Here is a 16,637-nt window from a genome sequence, read left to right as displayed (position 1 = left end):
AAGTTAAACAGGCAGTTAATATTTTGTCCTTGGGGCAAGAGAAAACTTCTGGAATTGATTAAGCAGAAAAATAACTTTGATCTTCATTTAAGAAATATTACTTTAGAAGCAGTGTATAGGACAGGCTAGAGTGGGGAGAAACTTGAAGGGGGGAACCAATTAGGAGGCTGATGCAATAATAGGTAAGAGATTATAAAGACTTGAATAAAGATGGTAATTATGGGAGTAAAGAAAAGGATCAGATTCAAGAGTTGTTGGGAAGCTAAGAAATGGCAAGGTTTGACAAATGATTGGATATATGGGTGAAGGACAGTCCAATATAATGCTATGATAACAAACCTTCCAGACTGGAAGGATGATGATACCTCCTAGGATGATGATACCTCCTATGGTAATAGGAGTGATAGGGAAAAGAAAGGGGCCTAGAAGTTCAATTTGGAGCATGTTGAGTTTAGGATGTCCCCAAGATATTCAGTTTGAAATAACCAATGGGCAATTGGTGATGTAGGACTGAAGCTCAGGGGAGAGGATGGGTCTGGATATATAAATCTGGGGATCATCTAGATAGAGATGATAGTTAAATTCATAAGAGCTAAATCCATATGTAGTGGAGAGGTGGGAAAGAAAGGAGCCTAAAGTCAAAGTTTGAGAAACACCCAGAATTAGGGAACAATGAATTAATTATAAGTCAAGGCTGATGAATCTACAAAAAATCTTCAGAAAGAGACAAGTAGGAGATGAACTGAGAGAGAAAGTTAAAAAAAAAAAAAAAAAAGGTCAAAAAAGAGAGAATTTAGGAAGAGAAATACAAGGTCAAAAAGAATTAAGACTCAGAAGAATTTACATATTGGATTACTTGCTGTCTAGGAAAGGGAGTGGGAGGAAGGAAGAGAGAAAAATTTGGAACACAAGGTTTTGGCAAGGTTAATGTTGAAAACTATCTTTGCATATATTTTGAAAATAAAAGGATATTATTTTTAAAAAGAAGAAGAAGAAGAGATCATTACTTAGTCCATCAGCCAACTAACAAATTTTATTAAGCACCTATGATGTTCCAGGCACTGGGGATACAAAGAAAGTCAAAACTAATAGCAATAATAATTGTCTCTGTTCTCAAGGAATTCACAATCTAATGAGGGAATAATTTGCAAAATATGTATAAACAAGATACAGGATAAATTGAAGATAATCCCAGAGGGAAGGCATTAAAATTAAGGAGGTCAGACAACTAAGAAATTATTCGTTAATTTGGGGGGAAGTTCCATTAAATCATGAGGTAGGAGCTGGATTGAGGAGAGGAAGTAGAGTCAGAGAAAACAGGCCATTATTCCAAGGAGTTTGTCTGAAAAGAGATATAGGGAAGACAATAGATTGGTTTTGATGGGTCTACTGGAAGTTTTTTAAGGATAGTGAAAATTTAGACTCCTTTAATCAGGAAGAAAAAGAACCATATGCAGTGGATAGAATGTTGGGTTTGGAGTCAGGAAAAGTCATCTTCCCCAGTTCCTGCCTCAGACACTTCTTAGCTGTATGATCCTGGGCAAGTCATTTCATCCTGTTTGCCTCAGTTTCCTCATCTGTAAAATGAGCTGGAGAAGGAAATGGTACTCACATTGAATTGTCTCATTTTTTCTTAGTAAAGTTTGCAAAGTCCTTAGCTAAGGTGGAGGTTGAATGAGGTAAAGGGAGGCAGAGATGGCAGAGACTTGAGAAGCAAAGAAAAAGTTTACAATAGTTTCTAGGAAAAATATGTAAATTTCAAAAATGTACAAAAAGGGAAATGGACCACTAACAGGAATACAGCATTCTTTATCATTGGAGGGTTTCAGACAGAGAGCTAAATGACCAGTTTGTTGGGGATAGTATAGGTGGAGAGAGAGAGAGAGAGAGATGAATGGATAAACAGATAGATGGACAGACATTTTGACAGTTAGATGGATGGATAGACAGACAAATGGATAGCCAGATTAACAGATAGATAAATACACAAATAGATAGATGGATGAATGGACAGTGAGACAGTGAGGGGGGTGGAGGGGAGAGAGGGAGGGAGAGGTAAAAGCTGGACCATCCATCAATGCCATATTCCTTGATTATGTGATTCCCATCATATCCTTTGCCTTTGCAAACTAGGCAATGCATTTACTTCCCCTCTCTGGGCCTGAGTCTTCTCATCTGTAAAATGAGAGGCTTGGAAACTGTTTCAGGTCCCTTGCAGTTCTTAAATATTGGGATACTGTGACTGACTAGGTCTAATTAGTACCGTCTGTCCTTTTGTAGCTGCTCTCCAGCTCTCAAATCATTGCTCTTCTGAACCATTTCTAATCCCACTATCCAAAGGGGTCCTTACTCTGAGGTCTGTGAACTTATTTCTTAAAAATATTCAATAACCCTATTTCAATATCCTTTGTAATCCTACATATTTTATTTTATACACTTAAAAGTATTATTCTGAAAAGGAGTTATAAGCTTTCCCAAACTGCCAAAAGGAACTCAGAAAAGGTTAAGAACTCGATACACTCCTGAACTCTAAAAGCATTCCAGGTGCAAATACACAGTTGTTTCATATAAGGGGATAAGAATGCTTTTTATTTTGCTTCCAAATAAAACTCATTCATTTATTCATCAAGCATTATCCCTCATTCATTCATTCAGCAACTAATTACAGAGCACCTATTGTGTGCTCAGCACCCAGTTAGGCAAATGCTTGGCAAGGAGAGCTTAAGCAACCTCAATTCCCACCGGCATGGCGAGCAGGCACCCCTTCTTTGCCTGAAAGTTGCTGTTGCTCTAACTGTAGCCCCTTATGGCCACGCACAAACATCTGTTGAGAAATGAGAGCCAGCAGCTGCTCACAGATCCAGTCCCAACCACCTCTCACTAACCAGCCCTGGGGCTCCTGGGGATTTTATACCCACTTCCAAATTCCTGGAGTGCTGACCTCACGCTGCTTTATGGCTTGGAACAAAATCCAACCACTAAGGGGGCAGAAGGTTGGGGGGGTGTGCAAGTGGAGGGGGAGGGTATTACCAGGGGAAGGAAAAGTGCTTCATCAAAACCTTCCCATCTTGGCTTCCCTACCACATCTGGAGTTAATCCCACCGAGAGAAAGAGAGCAAGCAGCCCCTCTGCTCACACATCACACTCCAGTGGATGGTTGCAAAACAGAGAAAAAGAGAAATACAAACAAAAAACAAAAAAAGGCAATGGGAGACAGAAACAGAAGGAGAGACATAAAGATGTAAAGAAACTGATACACAAAATTAAACACAGAGAAAGAGACCAAAGGAGAACTGACATCCATTCAATCAACAATGTGCAAACTGCTAGGTGCTAGAATGGAAATAAAATTAGAAACACAAAGAAGGGGAGACAGAGACCAAGAAACATGTGAGAGACAAAGGGAGACAGAAAAGGTTATATCTAGGAAAGAGTTGCTCCATTCATTAACGCCCCGTCTATAGAGGGAAAAAAAAAAGCTACAGAAGAAATCAACTGTGGAGATGTATCCCTCCTCTTCTGGACTTTCTCAGCCACCTAGAAAACTCTGGCACAATTAGGAGAGCAGGACCTCTTAGCAGGGCTGCTGGATCTGGTTCCCCTGATCCTTAAAGGGTTAGTGAAAGTGAAGCGTGGTGGAAGAAGAAGGGAAGAACTGCCCAATATTGGGACCACATCTGTACAAAACTGTCCTAGACTGCTGGAACAAACTTCTATTTCCCAATAGTTCCTTCACCACAGCCCAAAGCAGGGGAAAACCCAAGAACATCCAGACTTTTTTTGTGTGGTGAAAAAAGCTGGGAAATTGTCTAGGATTTCTTTTCTCCCAAGGGAGAGAGTTCAAGTTCTCTCCCTAAGGGGCATCTTCACATTGGGTCTTGACACACTGGTTGCTCAACACTAAATGATAATGGGGAAAAAATGTCCATTCCCTTCCATGTGCTTTCTGGAAAGAAAACAACAGGAAGGAGAAAAGGTCATTGGAGCGGAGTACCCCCTGGCTTCCAGAATAGAAGGCCACTTGTCCACTCAGCCATTGGAAGACGGGCTCCAGGCTTCCTGATAAACGTCTAGAGTCTTCGTGTGGGAACTGAGGTCAACCACAGTCCCCTCCTTCCCCTCCTTCCCCACTCTCTCCAGAACTGCTACTTCCACTGACTCTTGATGCTGATGCAAAAAGGGAAATAGTTTTCCATCAAGAGATAAGACTAAGTAAAAGGCAGACTGGGTTTAGATAAAATCTGGTGGCTGCCATCCTGGACTTCTCTGCCCCTTCCTCATCTTCAATTCCCCTCTTCCTAACCTCTATAGACTCCAAAAGAGGCAAGAGCAGAATTTTAGTTCCTTGGGCTGGAATGTTTCACAAAACATCCTTCTGTCTTTGGGCAGAGACAGATAAAACTCAGCAACTCGGAAATCCAGCACTTATTCTTACTCTTCCTTCCAGGCTCAGCTAAGAGGCTTCCATGAAGTCTTTCCTGATTTCCTCTCCTCTCTCACCCAGATAAAAATGATCTCTTCTTTGTCAAATATTCCTAAAATGCTTGGTTTAATCTCTCCTTTTGAGAGATTATGAATGTATAAAAACATGGTCTATCGTCACAATTCAGGAAGTACTTTGTTACATCTCATCTAAGCCCCTTAAAGCCTTCTCCTCCTCCAAGTTCCCTTCACTACTGTCTTGCCTACAGTAAAAGTTCCATTTGTGTGTCTGCACTATGGCTTACTGAGTCCTTTCCTCCCAGCTCTTTAATTTTCCTTTCTCTAGGCTATAGTTCTTTCCAAAGAACGAGAGCTAGAGGCATGGAGAAAATGCAGAACCCTTTCCTGAAACACTTGAAATTTTTAACGGGCAATTCCAGGGTGGCAGAAGAGTATCTCTAAACATCAGAGATGGCCAAGTCCCTGTTAAGTGGTTTTAGCACCTTTGGGCCAGAAGGAAAAGCAGTAAGGAGACTCACCCCATAAGGGTGTGACCATTTTCCAGGGCTGTGCTCACCTGGGCTGGCTTGGGAGACTGTCATCACCATGTAAACTGCACACCTAGGCTTCAGGCTTCCTATCCAGTTAGTTGGAAAGCCCTCAGGCAAGGCCCATTCTGGAGAATTTTACTCAGTGTTTTGGGCTCAGATACTCCCATACCTTCAATCTCTGAGTCAAACTGGTGGGCAGAGGGAAGAGCTGAAGGGCAATGACCTGGACCATCAAGATTATGTTGGTATAGGTCCAGTGTCAGGGTGAAATCTTCACTGCCTGATCCTCCCACTTCCCCTCAAAAAAAAAAAATCCCCCATTCTCTCCCTACTCAGAAAGCTGCAATCCAATTTTGTCCTGACTCCAGGTGACTCCCTTAAAGAGGGCATCCCTAATCATCTCCAGTCCCTTCCCTTCTCAACCAGCTGCCAACATCATCTTAAAGCACATGTCGCTGTCAACATTCCCCCATTCAAAAACTAGGAGCTTCCAGTGCTTATAATGTAAAATGCAAATTCCTAAACCAGGAAGATCCTCCACATGCTCCAAATTAGAAAACTAGCTTCCTCCTCTCACACCTCATCTCTTTTGCATTTACAAAAGCAGTCCCCCAAGTTTAAAACGTACTTCCTCCATATCTCTGCATGCTGAAATCCTTCCCTTCTTTCCAAGCTCAGCTAAGAGGCCTCCATGAAGTCTTTCCTGATTTCCTCTCCTCTCCCGCTCAGATACAAATTATCTCTTCTTTGTCCAATTTTCCTAAAATACTCGGTTTAAACTTTCCTTTTGAGAGATCATGAATGCATAAAAACACTAACCAAGCATTTACTGTGTACCAAACACTGTGCTAAGTGACAGCTTTCCAACATATAGATTACACTCTTCCTTTTATCATACTTTCTCTCATTTTGGGGATATCTCTTATTTATTTACATAGCGCTGTAAGGCTTACAAACAGCTTTCCTTGGAGGAACTAGTGCAAGTGCTATAGTCCTCCTTTTATAAATAAGGAAGTATTGGAGCCAGGATTCCAACCAAAGTATCTTTTGACTCGAAACAGCCCTTTCCACCACACCTTAAGGGCAGAGATCATGTTGTTTTTTTTTTTTTTTTCCCATCTTGGTCTCCCCAGCAGGTAGCATCATAGTAAGTGCTTCATAAATGTTTATTGAATTTGGAGCCATATCAGGGGAATTACCCATGAGGAAAGGTTAGAGGAAGAAGAATTATTTTATGGGGAGGAGGATGACTGGACATCAGTCTTCAAGAATACACTGAGTTACTATTCAGAGATATTCTCTATTTCCACTCAGAGCAGACCAAGAGGGAATTCTAAGGAAGGTTTCGAAGCTTTAACAAAAGGAAGGACTTCCTGATGGTGAGGTTTTTTTAGAACTAAAACAGGATATCTCCTATCCATCTCCCAGGAGCTTTTAAAAGTAAAAATTATTATCAGCATCCCCAGATGGTTCCAATGTGACTTAGTTTGAGAACAAGGCAACAGACTCAAAAACTCAATTCTCTCCACCTTTAGATCCTCAATCTTTGTATCTTTTCTTTTTTGTGAATCCTCCTGGGCAAAATCTGGAAGGGCAAGCTAGCTTCCTTTTGTATCCTATACATTTATAGACTGCTTGTACTCTGTAGGGTAAGCCTATACTTATGATATATAATATATACTATGAAAAAAATCTAATCTAAGGAATAAAGAAATGTTAATTTGCTGAAATACATGTATATACTATGATAATTATATTCTGAATCAATAGATTTGTATAATATTATTTTGACTTGTTCTTTAATATTATATATTATTAATATATTATTACACTATGTGGTTATGACCACATTGAAGGTTAGGAGAATGCCCGAGTCTTACATTCCCTGAGGTCCTATTGGGATCATGGAGGCCAAAGTCAAAATAATTGGTTAACTAATGGCTGAACAGGAGGGCCTTGATGCTACTCTGACTAGAGGAACAGGTAGTAACTCTGGGAGGCACCAGTGGATTGAATAAAGAAAGAAGATGACATCAGCTAGTGCTAAATAAAAACCTAACACTCATAGACAAGCCAACAGACGAAAAAGTCATGACTATCATCATCATCTCTACCGGTTAACAAAGCCTGACCTGGGCACTCCTACACAATACACACCCCTCAGGCTCTTCTTTCATTATTTTAAAATTATGTCGCCTAAATAGAAATATTGGGGAAGGATGAAAAGGAGACAAAGTTTTTATTTGCTTCAGACACTGGCATCCGCCGAGGATGTCCTGGATAATCTTCCATCTCTCTGCCCTGCCAAGCTTTACAATCCTCCAAGGAGCCTTAAAAAAAAAAAAAAACAAAAAAAAAAAAAAAAAAAAAAAAACCCTACTGATTGAGGGTCACTTCTAGGCCTTCCTCAGTGTTTCCTCATTGATTGGACCTAGAAAGGGGACTCCCCGCTCAAGGAAGGACTCCAAGTCACTAAGCAGGCAACTTAACCAGCAATCAGGAAAGGACAGACAGCCTGTGACTGAATAAGGCCAAGGGAGCATCGAGGGGCAGGTTCCAAGGATCTGAGAAACCCCAATAATTTAGTAGGTTTTGCTGGTACCTGAAAGCAGGGGGAGAGATGGAAACAAGGAAGCAGCAGGGAAGAGATGAGTACATGTGGTTCAGGAAAGAGACCTGATAATATACACAAGCTGATACACACAAAACCTCCCTGATGCTCCAAATAGCAGCAGAAAAGGGAAGCTGGGCAGGACCCAAGGAACCCAGGAGAAAACAAAAAGATTCTGAACAAAGATGAACACACACCAAAACAGGCCAGGCTGGGCCAGTCAGTCCCTAATACTTTAAGAGAATTCTAATGGGATCAGGAAAATCATCGGGGAAAGGAAGATGAGGTAAATTCCTGACACCCACCAGGCAATCCTCAGTCTACCCACTGGGGCTCCCCCTACAACCATACCAGCAGGGTGAGCAGCTAGACTTCTGGACTGTGGAGTTCTAGGTCACTGGCAAAGTGCTTTTGTCCAGCTCTGTCCTCAGGAGACACATGGCTTTGCTTCCCTAGTCATGGGTCAAAGGATCATCGATTGAGAGATAAAAGAGAGCTTAGAGATCTTCTACTCTGACCTCCTAATTTTATACAGAGAGAAAAGGCAAGTAAGCTGCAAAATCCTCACAGAGCTGAGATTCAAACTCAGGTCCTTCAGATCAATTTATATTTAACAAAATTAGGGCAAAGGATGATAAGATAGATAATGCTTGGTTTGGCCCCTTTTTATTCCTCAAGCAAAAATATGACATTTCCACATTTTGATGGGGCACAGAAACAGAGATGGAAAGGACCATAATAGATAGCAGGGTGCCTGGAAAATAGTAGGCACTTGATAAATGTACACTGAATTAAACTGACTTGATTTCAGAGGTCCAAACATTTTCATGCTGTCTGAAATAACACTGTGTACCTTTGGGGCCAGATTAAAATGTAATTGGGAAATATTTAACAAAATAAATGAAACACAGATAAATACTACATTTTAAAATTAGGTCAATGTCACCTGCAAGAATCATCTTGTACAGACTAATGGTTCCCTATTTCCATTTGAGCTTGACACCATTGGTCTTCATTTTACTAAGGAAGAAACTCAGGCACAAAGTCAAATGACTTGTTCAAGATGATACGGAAGATAAGCAGAAAATACAGGTTGCAAACCCAGATCATCTGACTCTAAATTCCTTGCATTGTACCACACTTCTTGGAATATGTGTGTATTTGGAATGGAATAAAATTTAAACACCCTGCTAAAAATTACCATTTGAAGGAAGCAGTGCCTAAATAAACACTTTTTTTTTTAAAAAAAGGCAAAAACATTCCTCTACACATTTAACATGCATTTTAGAATAGAAATATCATCTCTGAGCCTTTCCAAATCTACTGTAAGAAGGCTCAAAGTGCAGTATAGAAAAGAGACAGCAAAATTTTAAAAAATAAAACATGTATGAAATGGTTTCTTGCCTGCTCTGCTATAGCAGGAGCAAGAGCCAAAGAACAAGTCTCCACGTGACCAGCCTGGTGTGGGGTGGCAAGGACGGATTGACTAGTTACCATTCATTCCCAAATTTTGGGCTTCAGACAGTCTTGCTCCAAATAATAGAACTTTTCAATAAGTTGTACCACAGGTTCCCAGTGTATTCCTGAGCCCTGCTTTCTTGGCACTTCATTCCCCATCTCCAAACTCCAGAATTGGGAACATTTTAAACTACTCTTAGTTGGGCAGTTACACCTCTGAAGAATTGTTTTTAATCCAACCTCCTCCACACTCAGCAAGGCCTTGGCTTCAGCTAGGGAGGGGTGGGGAGGCCTTACTGGCTACTCTCAATAGCCCAGGAAACCCAGTGTTTAGCACTAACAGCAGGAATCTAGGCTCTTTCCAAACAAAGCCTTTGAAAACCACAGATCAGTTCAGATCTTCCCTGAGATACAATTCTACCAGAGGGTACCGAGTTAAGTTTTCCTTACTTCAAGCCTGGGGGTGGGTGGGGGAGAATGCTCAGTCCCATTCCCTCTCCAACCCCTTCCCCTTGTCACTGGTAGCAGCAAAACAGGATTCTAGTTTAAGATTTGGGAGTTTCTCACTTCAACTGAGTATTCAGACCCCGCCTCCCCCACTCACCCCCCCTTCCAAAGCCTGACTGGCCAGCAATAATCCACTGTCTCCAGAGCTCCTAAAGGAGAGCAGGCTCTGGGCTCCCAGCCAGTCTCTGATCTGACGGACCAGTGTCTCACACTTTCTGTAGAGTCCCATCCCCACCCAAACTGAGCCGTTTCTGACCTGGCCCAACCAACTCCAGGGGAAAGGAGAACTTTTCCAACCATTGCAGCATCCCACTGTCTCTAGCTCTGGGCAAATCCAAAGTTTGGTCTCAAGACAAAAGAAATTTTCTAAAAGGGTGCTGATGTCCCACCTCATTCATCAGAGGGCGGAGAGAAGAACGAACCATGGGAGTGACAATTCTGGATAATTCCAGAGAGGAGTGGGGATCTATGTCCCCAAGGATAGATGCTTTCTGCATTTTTCCAGGAAGGGAGCAAGAGGAGCCTGAACTCCGGGAATCTTTGCCTAATAGCCCAGCTTCTTGGGCATAATATAAGTTTTATATAACCTTTTAAAGTTTTCAAAGTCCTATACATACGAATCTCATTTACACTTTAGAAAAACCCTATGAAGTAAGCGTTATAGCTATTATTGTCCCCATTTTACAGGCAGGAAAACTGAGATTAAGAAAGGTTGCGTAATTGGCCCATATTCCCGTAATTACTGAGTCCCAGAGAAGGGATTTGGTCCCAGGTGTTCCAGATTCCATTGCCACTACTCTCCTCTAACTCTCGCTGCTTTTCCACAGAGGTCTATCCCGTGGTCATGTTCCCCCACCCCCATCCCTTTCCAGGTGGGAGGTCCCGAAACAAAGAGACTTGAGAAACAAGGATGTAGGAGTTTCATTCAAGGTGCAGGCGGGCAGCGGCCCCGGACCAGTTGCCAACCCACACTAGCCCAGAGCTAAGAGGGGCAGAGCTGTCCGCTCCTGGAGGACTGTTGGCCCCCCACTACTCACATGAGGTCGGGTCTGTGGCGGTGCAGGATGGCGCAGAAGGCCAAGCCGTCCCTGAAGGAGGTGGTCATGTTGGTGATGCTGACCTCGGGGTAGCCCTCACACTGCTGCCGGCACCACTGCTGCAGGGCCTTGATGGCCGCCATCCTGAGTCAGGAATGGGAACGGAGCGGGGACGCGGTGAAGCTCCCCAAAGCGCCGAGTCTGGGGAAGTCCCTCTCAGGCACCCCGCTTCCTGGGCGCAGACCTGGAAAGCCAGAGCACCTCCAGCCAGCGCAGGGAATTCCAGGGAAATTCCGGTTCTGGTTCGCCTCGCTGGAAGCTCAGCTCGAAGGTTTACCAGTTTGCAGTTCCTTAGTCCAGGCAGAGTGACCCCGGGGGCCTCCCTGGAGGAGGGGGCAACGACCCCGGGGATCCAAGCAAGCTGGGCACAAGAAGGTCCCGATCCCCGAGAGAAAAGCCAGGTTCCGTCTTCTTAGCAGCTACGAGGGCTGGAGAGCGGGGGACCGGACACGTCCGGGAGCGTTGAAAGTCCCGGGCAGAGTCTCAGGCTCCGGCAGCCGCGGGGCTCCTCCCCCGCCCGCCCCCAGCTCCCAGAGGCCGGCCCCCGTTGCTCAGGTCCACTGGCTCCGGGCGGCGTAGTCCCCGCGCTTGGGCAAGCTGGCTCCCCTGGGCTCCCTGCCGGCCCCGGGCCGCCGGGGTGCCGCTGCCCTCGCCCGCCTGCCCGCGGGTCCCCAGTGCTCCCTTAGTCCCGCAGCCTCGTTCCTCCTCCCCAGCCCCTCAACTCCCCAGACGCTGGGCCGAGCAGCGAGCCGGCGGCACAGCGCCGGAGCGCACCGCAGTCCTAGCTGCCGAAGAGACCCGGCAAACGCGGCCCGGCCCCCGGTCGCCCCCAACTCACGGTCCGGCAGCAGCTTTCTGGGTGTCCGCGAAGCTCTCGGCCAGATCTGTGGGAAAGAGGAGGCGGGGAAGAAGGCGGTGGAGGGAGGGGACTCGCGAGAGAGGCGGGGCTGGTCAGTGGAAGGTGTGGGGGTGGAGGCGCCCCTTCCTAGACAGAAAAGTTGGGGGGTGAGGATGGGGACCGAGGCTTGGTGAATGGTCTTAGGCAAGTCACTTTGTCACCATGGGTCTCAGTTTCCTCATCTGTAAAACAGCTAGACTAGGGCAATGGTCATAATCCTTTTTGTGTCCCGGACTCCTTTGGAGAACGGGTGAATTCTCCTGAGAATATCATTTATTAATAATATGCAAAAATAATGTAATTATTAATGTTTTATTTTATGTAGAAATTTTTATTTATATTTAATGTACACATTTTTGTATTGAATGTATATTTAATGTATTATTTAAAATACATAGAATTGCAAAGGAAACAACTTATAATGACATACAGTTAACAAAACTTTCAAAAAGTTGCACAGGTCCCAGCCCAAGAACTCCTGCTAACTAAAGAGATAATCTCTAGCAGGGGTCCTCAAACTTTTTAAATAGGGGGCCAGTTCACTGTCTCTCAGACTGTTGGAGGGCCGGACTGTAGTAAAAAAACAAAAACTTTGTTTGTGGGCCTTTAAATAAAGAAACTTCATAGCCCTGGTGAGGGGGATAAATGTCCTCAGCTGCTGCATCTGGCCCGCGGGCCGGAGTTTGAGCACCCCTGCGGGAGTACCACCCCCAACCCTGCTGTAAAGACTGAGACAAAGAGAAAGAGAAAGAAATTGAGAGAGAGAAGGGACCTTCCCACGTACAAAGTAGAAGTATCTGGATTTTAGGTGAAGCTAAAGGGATTTATATGTAGCAACTTGGCTTAATCATCTTTCCAGAACCGGTGTTTCTAGCCTGTAGGGATCTTTTTGAATCCTGACTCAGCTAAGTACAGTATTCAAAAACAGGCTAAGATCTCATTTATCCAGCACTCTGTGGAATGGGTTCCAGCAGTGTTTGAGAGATTGAACTCAATGACTTTCAACTCTAATATTCTATGATTTTATACCAAGCTGACCACAAGCCTTTAATTAATTTGGCTACAAAGCCAGATTGTCAACTGAGGCTAACAGATTAATGTCCACTACCCTGAAATGCTTAGTTGTTTGGTTTTTAAAGTCTTGAGGTCCTAAGGGATTTGTCCAGGATCACACCGCTGGGCTGCCCCTTTAAAATGCTACAGGATCTTAAAAGATCAACCACAATAAAATACATAATATCCACATGAAATCCTAATTTGAGTCCCTTGCTTACCAAACTACAAAAGTTAACACTTGGGTTGGTAGGCAGGGACCAAGGGTCTCAAGTAAATAATAATTAATAACTGTTCATATATATAATGCTTCCTAATTAGAAAGCATTTTCACATTCATGACCTCATTTGATATTCACAAGGGCCTAACCCCTGTTAGGTAGATGGTGTAAATACGATTATTATCATTTTCAAGTGAGGATACTGGGGCTTATAAAAGTAAAATAAATTATCTAAAATTGAAAAACTAATAAATGGTTTGAGACTCAAAATCTCATTTTCATCACGTAATGTCAGAGTTGGAGTGAACATCATGGATTTTCTACTTCAAGGGACCTTAAGCAGGGGTCTGTGACCCCTTTTTCCCCTTTCGCCATTTTAGTATAATTTTTGTAATACTATGTAATTTTATTTTATCTATTTGAAAACGTTATTCTGAGAAGAGATCCATCCATGATCTTCATCAGATTCCCAAAGGAGATGATGGCACACACACAGAGAGACACACAAACTTAGAACTCTTGTTGTAGTCCAACCTGTAACTGAACAGAAATCTCCTTGTAAGTGGACATCTTGCATGTGATTGAGAATATCCAGAACTGGGGAATTCACCACATTCCAAGGTAGCCCATTGTACTTTCAGACTACAAATTGTTAAGAAGGTTTTCCTTGCATCTAAAGGGGTGCTAGTTAATGAGGGGAAATGTAGACACCACATTTTTAAGTTTAATCAGCAATATTAACTTTTCCTCTATCATTTTCTTAAAGTTAGATAATCAACAAAATTATAATTGAAGCTCTTATTTGTAGCATTTGCCTATTTCCTACTTACATGGAAAAGGTAACAACCAGCTTTCAATAGGAATTTGCTTGCACACCAGAATATCCTTGCACACCCTAAATCCACTTTGATGCATTTTTCACCATGGGTTTTACTTCTGCCTCTGGGACCAAAAACAACTCTTCAGACATTTCAAGATAGTTACCATATATGTCTCTCTCAGTTTTTTCCTAAATGTTTTCAAGTTCTTTCATAAAATTCTCATGAGATACTTATCTCCAATAATTTCAAGAGAAAACAAGAAAGGGGAAGGAATTTATGAGAACTTATCTTGTTCATTTCCCTGCCCTCCCATAAATTTCTCTGTGTGGGCAGCTCCTGGAGCAGCTAGATGGCACAGTAGATAGAGGGATAGATCTAGAATCAGGAGGACTTGAGTTAAAATAGAGCCTCAGACATATAATTAGATATGTGAGCCTTGGCGAGTCATTTAAGCCTATTTGCCTCTGTTTTCTCATCTGTAAAGTAAGCTGGAGAAGGAAATGGAAAACCACTGTAGTATCTGCCAAAAAAATCCAAAATGGAGTCACAAAGAGTGGGACACAACTAAAAAATGACAACAGCAAGGGCAGTTTTTCTCCTCTGAATCACAAAAAGCAACGTTCAATTTGCATTTGACTTGAACAGACTATTATCAACTCATTTAAGCCAGGAAAAAATGGAGGGAAATAATCTCTCCAATATGAGCAGCTTGAAGGTAGTCTCAGAGCCCTGAAAATACCTCCAAATTGCCACCTCCATCCACCCAAGTGATGTCAATTTAATTTCAAAAAACAATTAGTAAGTTCCTACTAGGCACAGGACACTGCTGGATGCCCAGAATACAAAGACAAAAATGAAAGAATATCTGCCCTCAAGGAGCTTACATTCTGTCGGGGAAATAATATGTATATTTATTTAGTATATATTCTATTTATACAGAAAACATTCACATACAACACATACATATCATTTTCTCTCCATTCCACTCCCCCAAATTATAAATTCCTTTCAAACAGTTTCATTTTCATCTTCACATACCAAAAGCCTAGCACAGTGAAGGCTTTTATTATAGGTATCTGGCACATTATAGGTATCTGAAAAATGCTTGTTGTTTGGTATACACATTACATATAAGCATATAAAAATATAGCAAATAATTCAAGGTTCAAGAGGAAAGGAGCTTTTACAAGGTGGAGAAGATCAGGGATCAGGGAAGGAAGGTCGTCTTTGTTATTAATTGTAGCTTTTTATTTATAAATTATGTGCATGGGTAATTTTACAGCATTGACAACTGCCAAACCTTTTGTTCCAATTTTTCCCCTCCTTCCCCTCATCCCCTCTGCCAGATGGCAGGTTGACCAATACATGTTAAATATGTTAAAGTATAAATTAAATACAATGTAAGTATATATGTCCTAACAGTTATTTTGCTGTACAAAAAGAATCGGACTGAAATAGTGTACTATTAGCCTGTGAAGGAAATCAAAAATGCAGGCAGACAAAAATAGAGGGATTGGGAATTGTATGTAATGGTTCATAGTCATCTCCCAGAGTTCTCTCGCTGGGTGTAGCTGGTTTAATTCATTACTGCTCTGGAAGGTCTTCTTTAGGAAGAAGGTTCTCACTTTCCGGAAAGAGTAGTGGTGTTTCCTACCCATGGATGCTCTATATTTCATTGCATGAGGAAAGAGCAGTCTTCACATTTCTGATATTCTAAACATGAGTGATGAGTATAACTGTGGGTGAAGATAAAACCAATCTCATCAGGATGAATAAGAAAACTAGAATAGCCTGGTATTATTTACACTATTCACAATTCAGGGGAAGGCACAATAATAACCATAATTTATAAATCACCTTGAGGTTTGCAAAGCATTTGACATGTTTTCTAATTTTTTTCTCCTTGCAAGAACCCTGTGAGGTAGATGCCATTGTTATTCCTATTATTGTAAAAAACCTTCCAGTCTCTCAAATTCAAAAGATAGGAGATGACCTGGATTCCTCACTCTCTCTCCATCCCCATAGCCAATATGTTGTTGCTATGGCCTGTCCATTTCATCTTTGTAGCATCTCTCCAATTTACCTCCTTCTCTCACCTGGCACTGACAGCACTCTGCTGTAGGATCTCATCATTCTACACCTGGACTATTATTGTAATAGCCTGCTAGTGTGCTCACCAGGACAAGGAAACTCACCACCTTCCAAGGTGGTCCACTGCCCTTTTGGGCCACTCAACTTGTTCAAAGGGTTTTCCTTGCATCCAGGTCTGTGCCAGTAAATGCCTAACAATGCTCTCTAGGGGAAAAAAAAATGTAAACACCACACTTTTAAGTTTAATCAGCATTATTAACATTTTCTGTCTCCTGAGAAAAATTCTGCCAAGGGCATTTTCTGCCATTACTGCCTCAAGACTTTCCCCCACTCCAATCTTTTCTCCATCCAATAAAATGATTTTCCTAAAATACAGGTCTGACTGTCACCACACACACACACACACACACACACACACGCACGCACACACACACACACACACACACACACACTCATCCACACAAACTCCAGTGGCACCTTCTTACCTCCAAAGTCAAATTCAAATGCTCTGTTTGGCATTCAGAGAACTTCCTAACACAGCCTTCTCCTATTTTTCCAGTCTTTTTACATTTTACTTCCTGATACACACTCTTCAATCCAGTGGCCCAAGTTTCCTGGCTGTTTCGTGAACAAGACAATCTGAATCTAGCTAGCCATCCCCCATTTCTGGAACACTTTTCTTCCTCTGCTCCAACTATTGACCTTCCTAGATTCCTTTGAATTCTCAACTAAAATCCCTATGGGATTTTACAGGAAGCCTTCTCCAACCCATCTTAATTCTGGTGCTTTCCCCTCTACTAATTATTTCCTATTTACCCTACAATATTGCTTGCTTTGCATGCATTTGTTTATATTTCTCTCCCATTACATTGTATGCTCCTTGAAGGCAGGGACTGTCTTTTGTCTC

General features: G+C 42.4%; 1 protein-coding gene across 1 annotated transcript in view; it reads right to left on the bottom strand.

Moving 5' to 3' along the window:
- Positions 1 to 11,561, bottom strand: part of MICALL2 (MICAL like 2) — a 62,489-nt gene extending 50,928 nt beyond the window's left edge. Inside the window, exon 1 of the mRNA XM_031941356.1 lies at positions 10,587 to 11,561. Coding sequence (XP_031797216.1) covers positions 10,587 to 10,729 — 143 coding nt within the window. The 5' untranslated portion in view covers positions 10,730 to 11,561. The remainder of the gene's footprint in view (positions 1 to 10,586) is intronic.
- Positions 11,562 to 16,637: the final 5,076 nt, after the last annotated feature.

This window comes from Sarcophilus harrisii, chromosome 1, assembly GCF_902635505.1.
Source record: "Sarcophilus harrisii chromosome 1, mSarHar1.11, whole genome shotgun sequence".
Taxonomy (NCBI): domain Eukaryota; kingdom Metazoa; phylum Chordata; class Mammalia; order Dasyuromorphia; family Dasyuridae; genus Sarcophilus; species Sarcophilus harrisii.
This window is presented reverse-complemented; position numbering and strand designations above follow the sequence as displayed.